The sequence below is a fragment of the Gigantopelta aegis genome, chromosome 1 (genome assembly GCF_016097555.1).
Source record: "Gigantopelta aegis isolate Gae_Host chromosome 1, Gae_host_genome, whole genome shotgun sequence".
In the NCBI taxonomy this organism is placed as follows: domain Eukaryota; kingdom Metazoa; phylum Mollusca; class Gastropoda; order Neomphalida; family Peltospiridae; genus Gigantopelta; species Gigantopelta aegis.
The window spans coordinates 36,464,448-36,481,947 of record NC_054699.1 but is presented as its reverse complement, the minus strand read 5'-3'; the positions used below and the strand labels follow the sequence as shown (position 1 = coordinate 36,481,947).

General features: G+C 36.3%; 1 protein-coding gene across 1 annotated transcript in view; it reads right to left on the bottom strand.

Moving 5' to 3' along the window:
- Positions 1 to 17,500, bottom strand: part of LOC121374391 — a 72,631-nt gene that overhangs the window by 51,648 nt on the left and 3,483 nt on the right. Inside the window, exon 2 of the mRNA XM_041501495.1 lies at positions 987 to 1,071. Coding sequence (XP_041357429.1) covers positions 987 to 1,040 — 54 coding nt within the window. The 5' untranslated portion in view covers positions 1,041 to 1,071. The remainder of the gene's footprint in view (positions 1 to 986; positions 1,072 to 17,500) is intronic.

The following is a 17,500-nucleotide window of genomic DNA, read 5'->3' as shown; positions in this document are numbered from 1 at the left end:
GTGTTAGTGCTGTACGCCTACAGACGGACGTAAACAGCATATCGTGGTCAAGATCAACTGTCCGCTATTGACAATGAACCCGCATGTAACACATCTTTTATAATCAGTTTTGTGCAGAGATGCAGCACTGAATATCCTAATGATATATTACAAATCGTCATGCATGTTAGGGTTTCCTTACACAACTGAAGAATTTTATATACTCTTTGGTGTATTACTGTGTGACGATTACCGTATATTATTTCATCGGGGGGAAAATACATTCCTTTTAAGGGCGAAGTATGTTTTAAGACGTTCAAGCAAGTATCTACCATACACTTCTACCAAAGGCGATTTTTAGTTAGTCTCTTGGAGTAGCACAGCTTTATTAATGGCAGAGGAGGAGACAGTATGGAAGCATATACAGGTAGCAGGGAAGTAAAATGACCAACCAGCGTTGTGTTACACACGAATGTATTATATTGTAAATACAGCCCATGTTTGAAAAAAATAGTTCAGTGACTGGCAAATAAGTAAGAAATTTGATATTTGGTAGGGAGGCACCTGTGTATGTTGTAAAATGAGATGTTATTTTCCATCACCTTTTTCTGTGTACCGAGTATGAATACAAGCCTCGGGTGTAGTGACTTTCTAGCAGCCGCGAAAAGGCAAATTAGCAGGTGCCTTCAAAAGTCAAAGCTTTTTGACCAGATTTAGGTTGATAACACCTAGTTCAGATACTTCTGAAGCCTAGAATGTGGTCTGGTTATTATCACTATGTATGTGATTCACCTAACAAAAGTCTTGTCCTCTACTGGCTTGCATGTCTGTGATTTCTATGATTTACTTCCCTGCTATCTGAGCTACGAAGAAACAGGGTCGCAAGCAAAAAGCAAACACAAAACATATTTAATAATAGGAGGAAGAGAATGTGTGTGTGTGTGGGGGGGGGGGGGGGGGTGTACTAATAATAATGTTATTGTGATTGTGTTGGTCAGTGTTCTTACCTGAACGACGACGTGGCCGAGGATGTATACTGCTACAATGTAGACAGACTGCATGGCTATATCTAGTGTCGTCCTGTATAACAACCTGCCATAAAACCAAACGTATAATCAACAGACAGGTAAAGTTCTTTCTTCTTTGTTTGTTGTTTAACACTGATTTATTAACAATCGGCTATTGGTCAAACATTTACTAATTTTGACATATAGTCTTAGAAAGGAAACCCTACTACATGTTTTTGCATTAGTAGCAAGGGATCTTTTATATGCACCATCCTACATAAAGGATAACACACACCATGACCTTAAATAAAACCACACACCATGACCTTAAATAAAACCACACACCATGACCTTAAATAAAACCACACACCATGACCTTAAATAAAACCACACACCATGACCTTAAATAAAACCACACACCATGACCTTAAATAAAACCACACACCATGACCTTAAATAAAACCAGTCGTGGTGCACTGGCTTGAACGAGAACTAGCACAATGGGTCCACTGACGGGGATTGATCCTAGACCGACCGCGCATCAAGCGAACGCTTTACCATTGGGCTACATCCCACCCAGTAATGAACAAATGACACCCCAGCACAAACAAGAACTGTCTACTGGATGTTAACTATATGAACGAACAAACGTCGATACATGCTTGTGGTGAAAACACGAAATTTAAAGAGACAATTAACCACGATCAAAGGACACCTAAACCAACCTAAGCCATTAACACTACAGACTAAACAGTAAACAAGAAAGACACCAACATAGAATAGAAAATGTATGTGTATACATATCAAAACTCGATACTTAGTAAACGTCTTATTTAAAAGCTACTGGTTATTGCGTGTTGTATTCGTCATACTCAGTGAAACATTCTATGATAATGTTACCATCCCTGCCCCATGGGGGGATCAACTCTATCAAGAACACGAAAGGAAATATTGCACAAAATCTAGACTGTTTGCAGACATATAACTTCGTCCAGTTTCCATAATATCAGTCTTACACAAACTAGGCTCATAAAGTTTCAAGTCTGTTTTTTTTTTTAGTTTGTAAAACATAAAACCGATCAGTTTTTGTTGGCTTTTTTATTATTATTATTATTTTTTTAACTTTGTTTATTGTTATATTAGTTTACTGCCTGCGTTCAACGTTGAAATAATTTGTATTCACAAATCTGGTTTAGTAGACTGCAGCTAGACAATGTACAGTACTACTGTGAAGTACTAACGTACAGTACTACTGTGAAGTACTACTGTGAAGTACTAATGTACAGTACTACTGTGAACTACTATTGTGAAGTACTACTGTGAAATACTATTGTGAAGTACTAATGTGAAGTACTAATGTACAGTACTAATGTGAAGTACTAATGTACAGTACAACTGTGAATTACTGCTGTGAAGTACTAATGTACTGTACTACTGTGAAGTACTAATGTACAATACTTTGAAGTTCTACTGTGAAGTACTACTGTGAAGTACTACTATAAAGTACTACTGTGAAGTACTAATGTACAGTACTACTGTGAAGTACTAGTTTACAGTACTACTGTGAAATACTACTGTGAAGTACTACTGTGAAGTACTAATGTACAGTACTAATGTGAAGTACTAGTTTACAGTACTACTGTGAAGTACTAATGTACAGTACTACTGTAAAGTACTAATGTACAGTACAACTGTGAATTACTGCTGTGAAGTACTAATGTACTGTACTACTGTGAAGTACTAATGTACAATACTTTGAAGTTCTACTGTGAAGTACTACTGTGAAGTACTACTATAAAGTACTACTGTGAAGTACTAATGTACAGTACTACTGTGAAGTACTAGTTTACAGTACTACTGTGAAATACTACTGTGAAGTACTACTGTGAAGTACTAATGTACAGTACTAATGTGAAGTACTAGTTTACAGTACTACTGTGAATTACTACTGTCAAGTACTACTGTGAAGTACTAATGTACAGTACTACTGTGAAGTACTAATGTACATTATTACTGTGAAGTACTACTGTGAAACACTACTGTTAAGTACTAATGTACAGTGCTACTGTGAAGTACTAATTTACAGTACTACTGTGTAGTACTACTGTGACGTACTAATGTACAGTACTACTGTGAAGTACTACTGTGAAGTACTAATGTAGTGTACTACTGTGGTGTACTACTGTAAAGTACTACTGTGAAGTACTAATATACAGTACTACTGTGAAGTTCTAATGTACAGTACTACTGTGAAGTACTATTGTCAAATACTACTGTGAAGTACTACTATGAAATATTACTATGAAGTACTACTGTGAAGTACTAATGTACATTGCTACTGTCAGGTACTACTGTTGAGTACTAATGTGAAGTATTAATGTACAGTACTACTGTGAAGTACTACTGTGAAGTACTAAGGTACAGTACAACTGTGAAGTACTACTGTGAAGTACTAAGGTACAGTACAACTGTGAAGTATTACTGTGAAGTACTATGGCACAGTACTACTGTGAAGTTCTAATGTACAGTACTACTGTGAAGCACTATTGTCAAATACTACTGTGAAGTACTACTATGAAATATTACTATGAAGTACTACTGTGAAGTACTAATGTACATTGCTACTGTCAGGTACTACTGTTGAGTACTAATGTGAAGTATTAATGTACAGTACTACTGTGAAGTACTACTGTGAAGTACTAAGGTACAGTACAACTGTGAAGTACTACTGTGAAGTACTAAGGTACAGTACAACTGTGAAGTATTACTGTGAAGTACTATGGCACAGTACTACTGTGAAGTACTAATGTACAGTATTACTGTGAAGTACTACTGTGAAGTACTAATGTATAGTACTACTGTGAAATACTAATGTACAGTACTTCTGTGTGAAGTACTACTGTGAAGTACTAATGTACAGTACTACTGTGAAATACTGCTGTGAAGTGATATACGTTTCATTGGGGATACTGGACTATATGCAGATCCATAAATAAACAAATATATAACATACATTAAAATAATTATTAGGCATGAAATACGACAGAAACGAAAATTAATTTTACAAGTTTCTATAAATATCACTGTATATACGATGTGCTGATTTTCAAATCGTGGCATGCTAAAGTGTGTCACGTTTCATTAGCATGGATTCTTATGTGGTGAAACGAATATATAATAAAACAAAACACAGACACATACATTAAACAACTAAACAAAAACAAAACAGAAATACACACAAGGGTCATTATTAGGGGTGACTATTGCGGCCAGTTTTACTATTGCAATAGTATTGCGATAGTTAAACAACTATTGTGATAGTATTGCAATAGTAATAGTACTATTGCAATAGTATTGTAAATTCTATATATGTATTGATGTATGTATATATGTATGTATGTATGTATCATGTATGTATATATTCTATGTATGTATGTATGTATTCATGTATGTATGTATGTATGTATTCATGTATGTATGTATGTATGTATGTATGTATGTATGTATGTATGTATGTATGTATGTATGTGTGTGTTTATGTGAGTGTACGTGCGTCTGTATGTATGTTTGTGTTTGTGTGTATGTCTGCGTTTGTACTTAGTTATTTGTAACAATGTCACAAGGTAGTGAAATCAAATTTAATAAATTTATAATATAAAAACCCCACATTGTTGTTGTTATGCTTTATTTTCTATAGTGTCCAATGTCTTTGCAGAAAGGTCAACTTATTATTAGACTATTTATTGATGGTTTCGAAGGTTTCTGCAGAAACATATAATTTTTATGATATCCAATATTTGTGTAGAAAAATTAACAACCACGTGTTTGACTTTAATTGCAATCAGTGTGTAGTGACACTATGCCGGCTGTTGAAAACACTATATGAGGGCACCGACGTAGCAGGGACGCAAAGGTATTTCTTTGCAATGATGGATAACGATAAATATCTTTGATTATTTTTACTCCACAAGATCAAAGGATTTCAATATGCATACTATCGAAACTATCGATAGTGGAACAAACAATTGCGATAGTTATCGATAGTTGAATTAACTATCGAGGCATTGTTATCGAGACACTGACTGTCGCAATATATCAATAGTTCGATGTATTGTTACACCACTAGTCATTATCAGATAATGTCCCAAATTTAGCAGATAATTTTTACAATAATACTCACAAGAATATCATGATTTGTAACTAAATGTATCATGATTTGTAACTAAATGTATCATGATTTGTAACTAAATGTCAAGGTTGGTGTGCCGTGAATCATCGTCTTACAGTATACAACAATAATAAAATTATAACATGATTATGTGCACAATGTATAACGGTAAGATAAAGGTTTAACATTTCATATTATGTATATAAACACTATGCGATATATATGGGAGTTACATTCATTAGATTTGTTGTCATACATTGCACAACCATATTCACACACACACACACACACACACACACACACACACACACACACACACACACATATACACACACACGTGTGTGTGTGTGTGTGTGGTGTGTGTGTGTATGTAGCGTTCCTGGTTTTCTGTCGATCTATCATTTCATATTTCCTTGGTTATTATTTTTATTTGGTTCTTTTTGTTATTCTTCTTCTTACTAATTATATTAATCTCTAATATTAACCTTACTAATAAGGGAATGCCAGGAACGTTACGTTGTGCATGTTATAAAGTATGGTATGAGACCAGTCTAATTTATATTGTGGTGGAAAATTACTCGGGGGTTGTCGGTAGGTTACGGACTTCGTTATTATCTGGCCAATCGGGTTTAAGGGTTATGAAAGTCCGTGCAGATCGGGCTGAGGCATTATCCTTTACTTGGTTTTTGGGTTAATGGGTAAATCTTGTTTTGTTCTGTAGGATGTTTTTTTTTTGATTGAATTTGTGCTTGCTTCCAAATCATTAGAACGTATTTAAATATTATTATGGGTGGGGAAGAGATTAATTAACTAAATGGTTGTATTTGGCTAAAGGAAATTCCTTTCCCAACGATGACGCCAGCACATTTTGAGTGGGTTGGGAGTTTATCCGTCTAGGGCAGCGAGTCATGGAATCTGCTTTCCGAATTAGCAAAACGGAGCTAACGAAAAGGGTGCCGTTAGACTATAATAGGAAGTAGGATTCGGGGTTTGACTTGTTGAAGAAAACGCTTTTCGAATTAGCAAAACGGAGCTAACGAAAAGGGTGCGGTTAGACTATAATAGGGAGTTGTTTTTCCGTGTTTTGAGAAGAGCTAGCGGATATCTCAATCTCATTTAGTATTGGTGAACGTTGTTGTGATGGGGAGGTGTTAATTAAAAGGGAACTTAGATTTATTTGTAAATAACTATTAAAATTTAAATGTCAACTGTTCGTATTGCGAAATGTTGAGGACTGTTTTCTGTGTTGACCCCCTTGAATAAATATATAATCTGTTCCATTGTTATGTAGTCTGTCTGATACTAGTATTCAGACGTGGTATGTCAAGGCCGCCTATTTAGTGTTAATTACATTGAGGTCTACAATTGAAAGCGGTAGCTGGACACGGGTAAAATTTCAAGTGGCATGATTTCGTTTCATACTTGAGTGCGAAATTCATTACATATATATTTAGAGAATAATAACGAGCTACGAGGAATTATGAATGATCTGTCCCGAGTGAATGAATGTTGTAAACGCGAGAATGATTTGTATATTTACAACTATAAATATACCGTTTCATTATTAAAATGCATGATTTAAACAAAATACTTGAGTGTGAACCTCCAAGTAGTATAACACATATATATAAATTCAAGGTAGTACCTGTTTCGATCTCAAACCAATTTTTAACGTGTACACATAACTGTCTTGTGTGATAACAAGTGAAGAATAAATGTTCGAACGATTCCGCTTCATTAGAACGAAAGGTATATAGATTATCTGCTTGTATGCCACATTTATTCAGGTAAGTATTTGTGGTTAATATATGGTGTATACGTTTGAACTGAAAATGTTGCGTCTTATTGTCGGTGGTGATTTTTTGTATAAGTTAAAAGCACTGTGATAACATGGTTTCGGTGATTGTTGTGTTGAGTTTTTGGGACCATTTGTGACAAATGTTTTCTGAAGAACATTGAATACGTGTAATATAGATATTGTATATAAATTTGTTATTACTGTTTTGTATTTTTGTTATTAATGGATCACGTTCAGCTATTTCCATATGTAATCAATGACCTTTTATTCTACAAAGCCAATATTTTGGAATATTGTTAATTATTCTAAAATATAATAAATAATTGCTATTTAGGTTGAAGTAGTGATGTATCAAAGTAAATCGGTTAACTTCACCATTTGCAGTAAGTACACATTTTCTTTGGTTTAGGCCTTGATTGTGCCAATTTAAAAAAACAGTTTTATGTATTCAGGTGCAATAAAATTGAGAAACGATTCATTTATAAATTGCTTTACACTTTCAATTTTGTTTTGTCTAATTAATGCATAATTAGTAATTCAGGGCTCGACCTTAGCGGTAGCCCGGAGTGTTTTGGCTACCGATTTCTCACTCGGACTACCTGTTGTCTAATCCCGGTAGTCCGCCGAGCTACCAAATGTTTTGACATGTCCAGTCACTCAACAATCAACAAGACGTTTAATTCATCGGTTTCTGAACTTCCACCTTTCATGCGCTCTCTGCTGTCAGGAGTCGCTGTCACTGTTAATTGATCCCTTAGTGTGGCCCACAGGTGGCGGTTGCGCAATATGATTTAGTGAAATAAAGGAGTATATTTGCCAATGGTAGGATTTTTTTGTTTAACATAGCGGACCAAAACAAATAATATGATGTAATCCAGTGGCCAGATATACCTGGTTTGTACGGGCCATGGAATTTTCATTTGGGTCGTGGGTTAACTATTCGTAGTCATTTATTACAATTAACAACACGGCCCGTTGTTTTTACGCCTACTTATAAGAAACGCTTTGTATGATCAAGACTATTTGCTGCAGTTGAAGTCTAAACTAAAAGATAATTCAATCGCGGTTTATTGCCTTCTAGGCTATCTATGTAAATTGTCAAATTATTGTTTACAAAATTAATATCTATTACTGTTAAATAAATGTATAAATTAACGAATATTTTCAATGTTACAAATATTAATCTTTCTTACAAATTAATTTTAATGAAATCTCTCTTATCGTTTGTTATCGCTTTGTGCGATAACCTCGTTAAAAATGACATCTGACCTTGTCACGTGATAAACACATGGCGATCCCCTATCTGGGATAATTTGCTTTCGGCATTACAAGTTTATTGTCATCAATAAAAACCGCTATTATTTTGGAATAAAGGCAAGTTTTGTTAAGATTCTTCAAAATTACACCTATTGAACATAGTTACAGCCATTTTAAGTATTAAAATATGCAATATCGATCTGAAGATCATACGATTAGCAGACAGCCGAGTTCTACTCGTGAAAACCGTATGAAGTGTTTCAATACTATTTTGTAAGCCTTCATTACGAGATTAGGCCTAAAACAATAAATAATAATAGTAATAATAATAATAATAATAATAATAATAAATACTATTGTGTATTTCTGAAATTGTACCAAACAAGTCGGTTGTTTTGTTTTGTCCATTTGCTCATGATTTACAAAAACCCACCCTAAAACGTTTAAATAAAAATAAATTATTTTTCTTTTTTCTGTTTTCTTTTAAAGAACTTGGTGGGGCTACCAATTTTTACTAAGGGCTACTAGATTTTATAACCTGGTAGCCCGGTGGGCTACCACTGAAAAAACTTACGGTCAAGGCCTGTAATTACATCTTTCCAAAATACATTTGAAATACATTTTGCGGTTTTAAGTAGTTGGTTTTGGTGAAAGCTGAAAATAGTTTCACTACCAAAATCAGTTAATATAGTTTTTGTAAGAGACTGCCACAAACCATCTGATGCGAGTAGTCGCTTTATCCATTTTACTTTTAGATATCTGCAGAATGATATGGCAACAATCATTGTAAGTCCACCATTTTTAGTCATTCATAAGCATTGTTCTTTTAATTTTATCACGTTTACCATACCAGATAAATGTATAAAACTTTGTATTTAATCTTTTTGAAAAATGTTTTGTCTGGATCAGGTAGGACTGTGAATAAGTGAATGAAAAGTGGCAGAATCTCAGATTTTATTATAGTAGTTTTACCGTTAATAGTTAGCGATCTATTTCACCATGTAAATAATATTTTTTGTGCTCTAGTAATTTTTTCGAAATTAAGGGAAAGCATTTCATTGAGATCTTTAGAAAAATTACACCGAGAATTTTGTATGGCTCTTTTGACAAAGGTAGTGGTATGTGTGGGCAACGTTTTTCATTTGATACTATTTTGGAGCCGATCAACATAACAACACAGTTGTCTAAATTAATTTGTCTAAATTGACACCCAATAGCCGATGTATTTTTCGTGCTGGGATGTCGTTAAACACATTCATTCATTCATTCATTCATTCATTCAAATTAATTTTAAGACCAGAACATATTTGAAGTTCTTTCTTATTCGTTTAAAGTATAATTCGTATCATCTGCATATTGAAATATACAATATTCGATGTTACTAATTTTTATACCTCTGATATATTCATTACGTTTTATTGCAAGAGAAAGTAGCTCGACACATAAAATGAACACGTACGGTGAAATCGGGTCTCCTTGTTTACATCCCCGTTCACACTTAAATAAATTTGAAGGGTGCCCAGAGTTTGTATTAGCACTACAGCTATCATTAAAAACAACAACAATTTTACCCATTTTCTGAATGATTGTCCAAAGATAAATGTTTCTAATGTTTTGTCTATAAAATCAAAGTCAACCGTATGAAATGTTTTTTCGAAATCTATTGTTAGTAATAAACCTGTGATTTTATTTGTTTTACAATATTTCATAATATCATAAATAGTTCTAGTGGTTTCTCCAATAAAGTGGCCTTTTAAAAAAACACCGGCTTGTGATTCGCGTATAATGTTTCATAAAACTGACTTCATTCTACTAGCGATGACACCTGTCGCAAGCTTGTAATCTACGTTTAAAAATGTGATTGGTCTCCAGTTTTTATGATGGCGTCTATCTCTACCTTCCTTTGGGATACATGTTATAATACTGACAGGCACTTAATGCTTACCGTTTCAAACATTAAATCGAACCTAAAACACGGTATGTTTTTGAAATGGCATGAAACTTTTTATTGTAAGTTTATTTATGAATTGAACGTTATATTTTTGACTTCCATGCGATGATAAACACCAAAACCGTTTTACACACTGTATGAATGGCGTTGTGCGAAGCCGTTCATACATAAGTGTGTAAAGCGGTTTTGGTGTTTATCATCGCATGAACTTCAAAAATATAATGTTCAATTCTTATAATTCCAAATGCATTAATATTGCCATTATACAAAACTATATTTAAAAAACCCAATCGAACTCTATTCCACAATTTCCACAATGATTTACAACTGTATCAATACACAAATAAGGAATTCCCTTAGAAAGTTACATTCGTTTTTTTCCGTCAAATCTCAGATTATAATAATTTACATAAGGTTTTATAAATTTTAATTTTCTGAATCAAATGCGAATAAAAAGTTATAAAATAATCGAATATCAACTGATAACACAAACAATTTTATTTGTCAAAAATATCAAACAATAATTAATGGAAGATTTGTTGTAAAGCGGTTAGAGTATGAATTTTGAACTAATGAACGTAAGGGAGAACTTCAAATTATTTAGAAAATTTATCAATTACTATGTTAAAATTGCAGTTGTCAAAAGTTGAATAATTAGTGAAAAGTGAATGTGAAGCCGGACTTGAAAGGGATCAAGTGGTTCCAGTGTTACTGTGTGTGGGGAATCGTGTGTGTGGATTTCAGAGGAAGTTTATGATTGTATGGTGGTATTCTCAGAAAATACCGGCCTCGGTGGCGTCGTGGTTAGGCCATCGGTCTACAGGCTGGTAGGTACTGGGTTCGGATCCCAGTCGAGGCATGGGAATTTTAATCCAAATACCGACTCCAAATCCTGAGTCTGACGCCATATAACCGTAAATAAAATGTGTTGAGTGCGTCGTTAAATAAAACATTTCTTTCTTTTTGTTCTCGGAAAGGACAGGTCGCGTAATTGTGCACGAAGGCATATGTGTATCCGCGCGTAAGTTGTCGATTTGTTTTTTTTGGTCAAATGTGACAGAGCTGAGCTCATGTCCCTCTCTTGATTTGTTGAAAATTCTCTGCTATAACTTCTAATAGAAGCTTCGTTTTTGTGGCCTATCGTATACATTATGTGTCTTAGTTCAAAACCGGAGTCGTTTAAAGCCTGAATTGTGGTGGCTTAATGTAAAGTATCCACAAAAACTTTCATGTCTGTAATCCGACATTGTGATTGTCGTCTGTCAATTTGTCACTGCCACTCACAGTGCAGACGATATTGGGATAAAAATAGAAATGATGGAATCCTCGGGGATTCAGTTGTTGACGTAAATGATGCAAAGTAGTTCCAGTAATAACATTCTGTTATTTCAAAACGATATAAAAAGCCTATTAGGAACAGCTAGTCGATATTGATTAAAACATTTTTCATAAAACAGTTTGGGGACGTTTTAAAAGTGTTTTTATTGGGAGCACATCTTAACATATTATGATACATTCAGGCAGATTTAGTATTGATGCTGACGAGGAGTCCGTTCTGGTTAGTGGAATGTATGAAATCGGTAATAATCGATTTTATTATTTTTGTTTTGTTATTGTTGTTGTTATTTCTATGTGGTCAACACGCAGTAACTCCATTAATTTAAGTACATTACATCTTTGGCATCGACTGGATGGTGAAATAGGGCATCAGTACGTGTAGGCTGTTCAAACTGACCCGTATATTGTGGAGTTAGACCTATGCACTCCCCTTTGGTATCTATGAAGCACAAAAGTAAACTACAAGTAAATTTACATTAACTTAATTTTAAAGGAGGAACAAATATTTTTTTATTTAGCGACGCATTCGGCACATTATAAATACGGTTATATGGCGTGAGATATATGGTTACGGACCACACAGATAATGAGAGAGGAAACCCTGAGCCGCCATGCGAAGTTCCGATTAGCAGCAGGTGGGACGTAACAGTTCGACGTCATCTATTCGCAAATTACAACTTTACAATCGAAATGGGTACCATTTCGTATTATGGAAGCTCGTGACAATTAAAAATCATTTCACTCATGTCATAAACAAGATACGAAATGGAAGCTCGTTTAATATCCTATAAGTATGAATGAATGGATGGATGTTTAACGACACCCGAGCACACAAACATACAGATTGGCTAGGGATCTTTTATATGCATCACCCACAGAAAGAATAATACATACCACGACCTTTGTTACACCGACTATAGTCGACCCTAGTGCGACGGCGCATTAGGTGAGCGCTTCACCACTGGGCTACGTCTCGTCCCTAATTAACTTTGAATACACATGCATATCTAAGGTATATATTTTTGCGTATCGACCTATATGGGACATGCATTGTACAAGTAGGCATGTGTGCGGCAGATGGGGGATGGGGAAATAAGTGTTAAAATAAATTTAAAAGAATGGAACTGCTTAATAAGAATTTTAGTTGACTTATTTTGCTGTTGTCTGGTTCAGGAATTAATTTGGATATGTTATTGCAATTAAATGTTCCATTTTTTCTTTAGTTTTCCTGTAACAAAAACAAGCTTTCAGAAGTGATGTTTGCCAGTACCGTAACGGTGGTCAGTACCATAACGTGTAAGTCAGTGCCATAACAGGGAATAAAATCATTCATGTGTGCTCCAAATTTTATTTTATTTCATAAAGTATTGATACAACATCTCGTTTCAAATGAAATACTTCAATCAACGGTGACAATGTTTTACTGCATCGAAACTACCTTAAGATTTCTGTTTTAGAAGTATTCATTTTGCACGTTTAAAAAAAGAGTGTCACTGTAAATTCATTATTTATTATTTAAAGCCAACAGAAAAACAAAACAGAATCTCCACTTATAGAAAACCTTTCAAATTTAGTCTGGGATAAAAAAAAAAGTTTTGATAATGTATGTTTTGTTATTAATCTGTGATTAATTTACAATCATGTTACGGTGTTGATAAAATGAGCGGGTGACCTTGTTTCGATTAGGATTTTTTTATTTTTGGGAAAGAAACGTGCGTTGCTAACACTGACATATTACCCCCTGGTCTTTATTCTACCAAGTCATCCAATAATTTAAACAACAATAGTGACTTTTTATTTTTGAAAGTACAAACTTGAATTTGGGACTTTATCTGATAATGACCCACAAAGAAACAAAACTGTCATCATTTTACTTCAACAAAAGGCACTTTAAAAGGTATACTTTTTTTTTTTTTTTTTTTTTTTTGGTCAAATATAATATACATAAATAATAAATGGTTACTGTTACAAGATATCGGCTTTATCCTACGAAGGTCAGAATGGCAAGTGGTGAGACTATCGGGCGGCATTCGACCTGGGTAGGATAAAGCCGATATCTTACGACAGTAAACAGTTATTTTGTTTATCCTACAGTCCACACAGAGCGACAAAAATTAATGAACTCAGCCGTGGTTCTCAAAGTGGTATGTCTACATGCATTGAATGATTTGTCACTATGATATCTATACAGCGAAACAAAATAGTTCTTAAATAACAACAATTTATTTCCTATTTTTGAGACAACAATTGTATTCAAAACATTAACACCCCCAGCAATTAACAGGAAATAAAATAATAAGGAACTTCGAACAATCCAATATTCCTTTACAAATCATACCTAGTGTAAAAGTAGTTGCATCCAAAAAAGCTATTTTTACACTAGTTACAATTTGTAAGGAATGTTCGATTGTATATATACAAAGAGTCAAATTAAAACTTCACAATCTAAAAGTTGAATGAAGTCGGTCAGTGTTAAAAGCAGGTATTTTCCAGGAATAAATATTCTAATGGCAATGTCGACACTCCATCAGAGCCTACTTGGCCCGATCTATAGCACGTGCATAGCACCACTGAGGCAAAAGTGGTTTTGCACGTGCCACTGGTCACGTGACTACAATAAAACACGTGTTTCCATTGTTACTTGCTCACAGTAGTCTGACACAACGAAAAAACACATTAAAATTATATTTCTTACGACCTGTTTCGATGCCACGCCTCACAAATGTGCAGCGTGAACGTGCCGTCGGCATGTTGCACGCGGGAACGTCAGTAGCTGACGTTGCAAGGGCGTTGGATTGCAGTCGACGGGCAATTTATGATCTGCGGACATGAGTTAGGGTTATCTTACATTTTCAGTGCAATCAAAGTATGTCATATTTTTAAGATCTTATACTTTGAGAATTTGATAAATTTGCAAATTTAGATGTAAATTAATCGAGGTCACGGCACTACGCTTATTGATATTTAAGCAAACGTACTAGGGTGACACTCCATAATTGACGTATGCATTCATAGTCATCAAATAAAAACATTTCAATAACAATTTTACACTGAAATCTGTCCAGCGTTAAAACAACAACAAAAAACGTTAAGCACTAGTTTATTTTTATGTAAGAACATCCATTCAAAAGGACACCGCGCCACATATGCTTACGTCATTTGAATATCTAGTAATGGCGGACTGGAATTAAAGTTACGTGTACAGTTTACAAAAACACGTTGTATTAAGCTTGAGCGTATATACTAAAAGGCAAAAGTTATTGTGACATGGATTGTTTGGAGTATTAAATTTGTGAATAGATTTATGGATGTAAACCAGAGAAAATATGCACGAAACAGCTCAAGCATTTGCTGCAGCGAGTGTATGCTTTGTGCAAGAAACATGGAATATTCGGGAGAAATCCTGTCCAGTGTTCACCATAAAAGACCAGACATTCAGACGCAAATCATTGCCACTCTGTGCAGCCTTCAGAATTTCAATTTCAGCCTTCAATTTCGCCATGCCACGCCTCAGTGAAATGACATATGGCGAGCCATAGGGATGTTTGAATCTGGGACCTCGCAGCGTGATGTCGCACGTCAATTCAACGTCCACAGAAACATCATATGGCACTTATGGCCACCCGTGACAACCCCTCGCTAAGACACATAGATCCGAACCACGCATCTGCGAAACAGGTTCCAGTCAGCAACCCTTACAGCCGGTACCATCCCTGGCAACATAGGTGTATCAGCAAGGACAGTCCGACGACGTCTACGCATCTACGGCAAGACGCCCAGCCAGAAGGCCAATCCTGACGCCAGAACATCAACGTCGACGTCTCTAGTGGTGCAGACAACACCAGCGATGGCCAGCACGTGACTGGAGACTATCCTCTTCACTGATGAATCCCGTATCCTTCTCCACAAATCTGACGGCAGGACACGTGTCTATAGACGTGAAGGTGAACGTTACGTCACTCCATATTTTCTTCAAGGGGATCGTTTTGGAGGTGGTGGCGTTATGATATGGGGTGGAATTACAGCCACAGCTGGACCCAGATGGTTGTGATTGAAGGCAATTTGAACGCTGTGAAGTACCGAGATGAAAGTTTGCAAACAACTGTGTTGTGCAGCAGTATCTGAATCAGAACAATGTTGATGTGCTACCCTTACCTGCCAGGTTCCCGGATTTGTCACCAATCGAACATGTCTGGGATGAAATGGAGCGACGCTTGCGAAGTCTTCCAAATCCTCCAACAACACTGCAGGAACTCTGGCTGATCCTTCCTCAGATTTGGAATGACATTCCCAGGAACTTTCTCCAGCGTTTAGTGGCCTCAATGAGACGACGGTGCCAGGCCTGTATCAATGCACAAGCTGGACACACTCGCTACTGACTGTGTGAACTTCGCTCTGGACCCCCCTCTAGTGAGGTGGCTTATTTGCATATGGCAGGTGCGCCCTTTTCATGGACTGTTGCTCGTTTCCATAGATAGATACTCTTTATTTCCTCCATATTATGAAGATTTTTTATACAAACAAAAATAGGAACATAAATAAATAAATAAATAAAAATAAATAGATTAATTAATTAATTTCACGGGATTATATACAACTGTAATATTGCCCTACATGTACACTGAGCTTTCACTTAAAACTTGATACTGGAGACACACATGTACAAACTTTGAAAATTGCAATATAAACTGGACCCACACATGAAAATCAATATCACTGATGTCATTATTTTCTCCACCAAGAATACAGTTTAAAAGTTTGTCGTCATTTTGATCACAGAAGATAATAACATATTCGTGTACAGAAAAAAAATATTTGCTATTTTATCAAAAGTCTTATTTCTGATTTGTAATAATTTTTTACAATTTAGTAGAATATGTTTTGTATAGTCAACGGTTTCTTTGTCACAAAGAATGCATTTTCTATCAAATAATTTCATGCTGCCTATTTTAATTACGGAAGATATTGGAAGTGTGAACTTTGGATGCGCGTAAGCTATTTTCCAAAGAGTCTTGCCCCAACTGTAGTCCGTCCCACAGGGAACACTTGTTTTCATACTGTGACGACTCTCAACTTGACCAGCGATGAAGTTGGACGTTATTTCGTGCGCTCTCGACCTACCCCCCCCCCCCCCCCCACACACCTGGGGGATTGATCGCTAGTTATGGATCGCTGTTAGAGTACCGCGTCGCGTACACCGGGTCACGGGCAACCGTGACCTTGGTGTATGGCGACGCGGCTACAGCCAAGAGGAAGGGAACTAGGAAGAGGAAACGTGCGCCAGGGGCGGCTCAGGCGGGGACAAAGCTGGCGGCTCAACCGCCAGTGGCGGTCCCGTCTGCGTCGCCGCCCCCACCACGACCAAACCGGACGGATCGACGGGAGGCGACTCGCCAACCAGCCGGACCGACTGTTCAGATGCGGGAAGTGGAGCAGCCAACCAGTTCACCGCGACCAGCGTCACCTGTTCCCGCTCGTCGTTCGTCTGCGTCGAGACCCCCACCCACGGGGGACTCCGCGACGGCGACTCTGGATGTTGGGGCTGTTAAGAGGAAGGCCGTGACCCCCAGGGGGACCAACCAGCCAAGACGCGGCCTTCTACTTCCTCTTCGGGTGACTGGAGAGTGGCAGCGCGGAAGATCAAAGGCCATATTCACAAAAAAGTGTAAATTTACGTCTACGACTAGCACTTACGTCTGCCGTAGATTAACGTTTACGTGCAAGAAGCACCTTATTCTCAAAGACGGTCGTAAATGTAAACGTAACTTAGTTGGACGTAAATCTATGATTTAACACTCACCGGAGAAATTAAAAAAAAAAACTCATTAGAAATGATGGCTACCGGGTAAATAACAAATGCGCAAAACTCAATTTCGTTTGTCGTCTGCTAACAATAACATCGCGAACGGCGAGCCATGACATTTTGGTATTGGTGAGGATCCGCGTTTTGGTACGAACTTGAGGATATTTCTTAAAAAGGAAAAGATAACTCAGGAGAAATT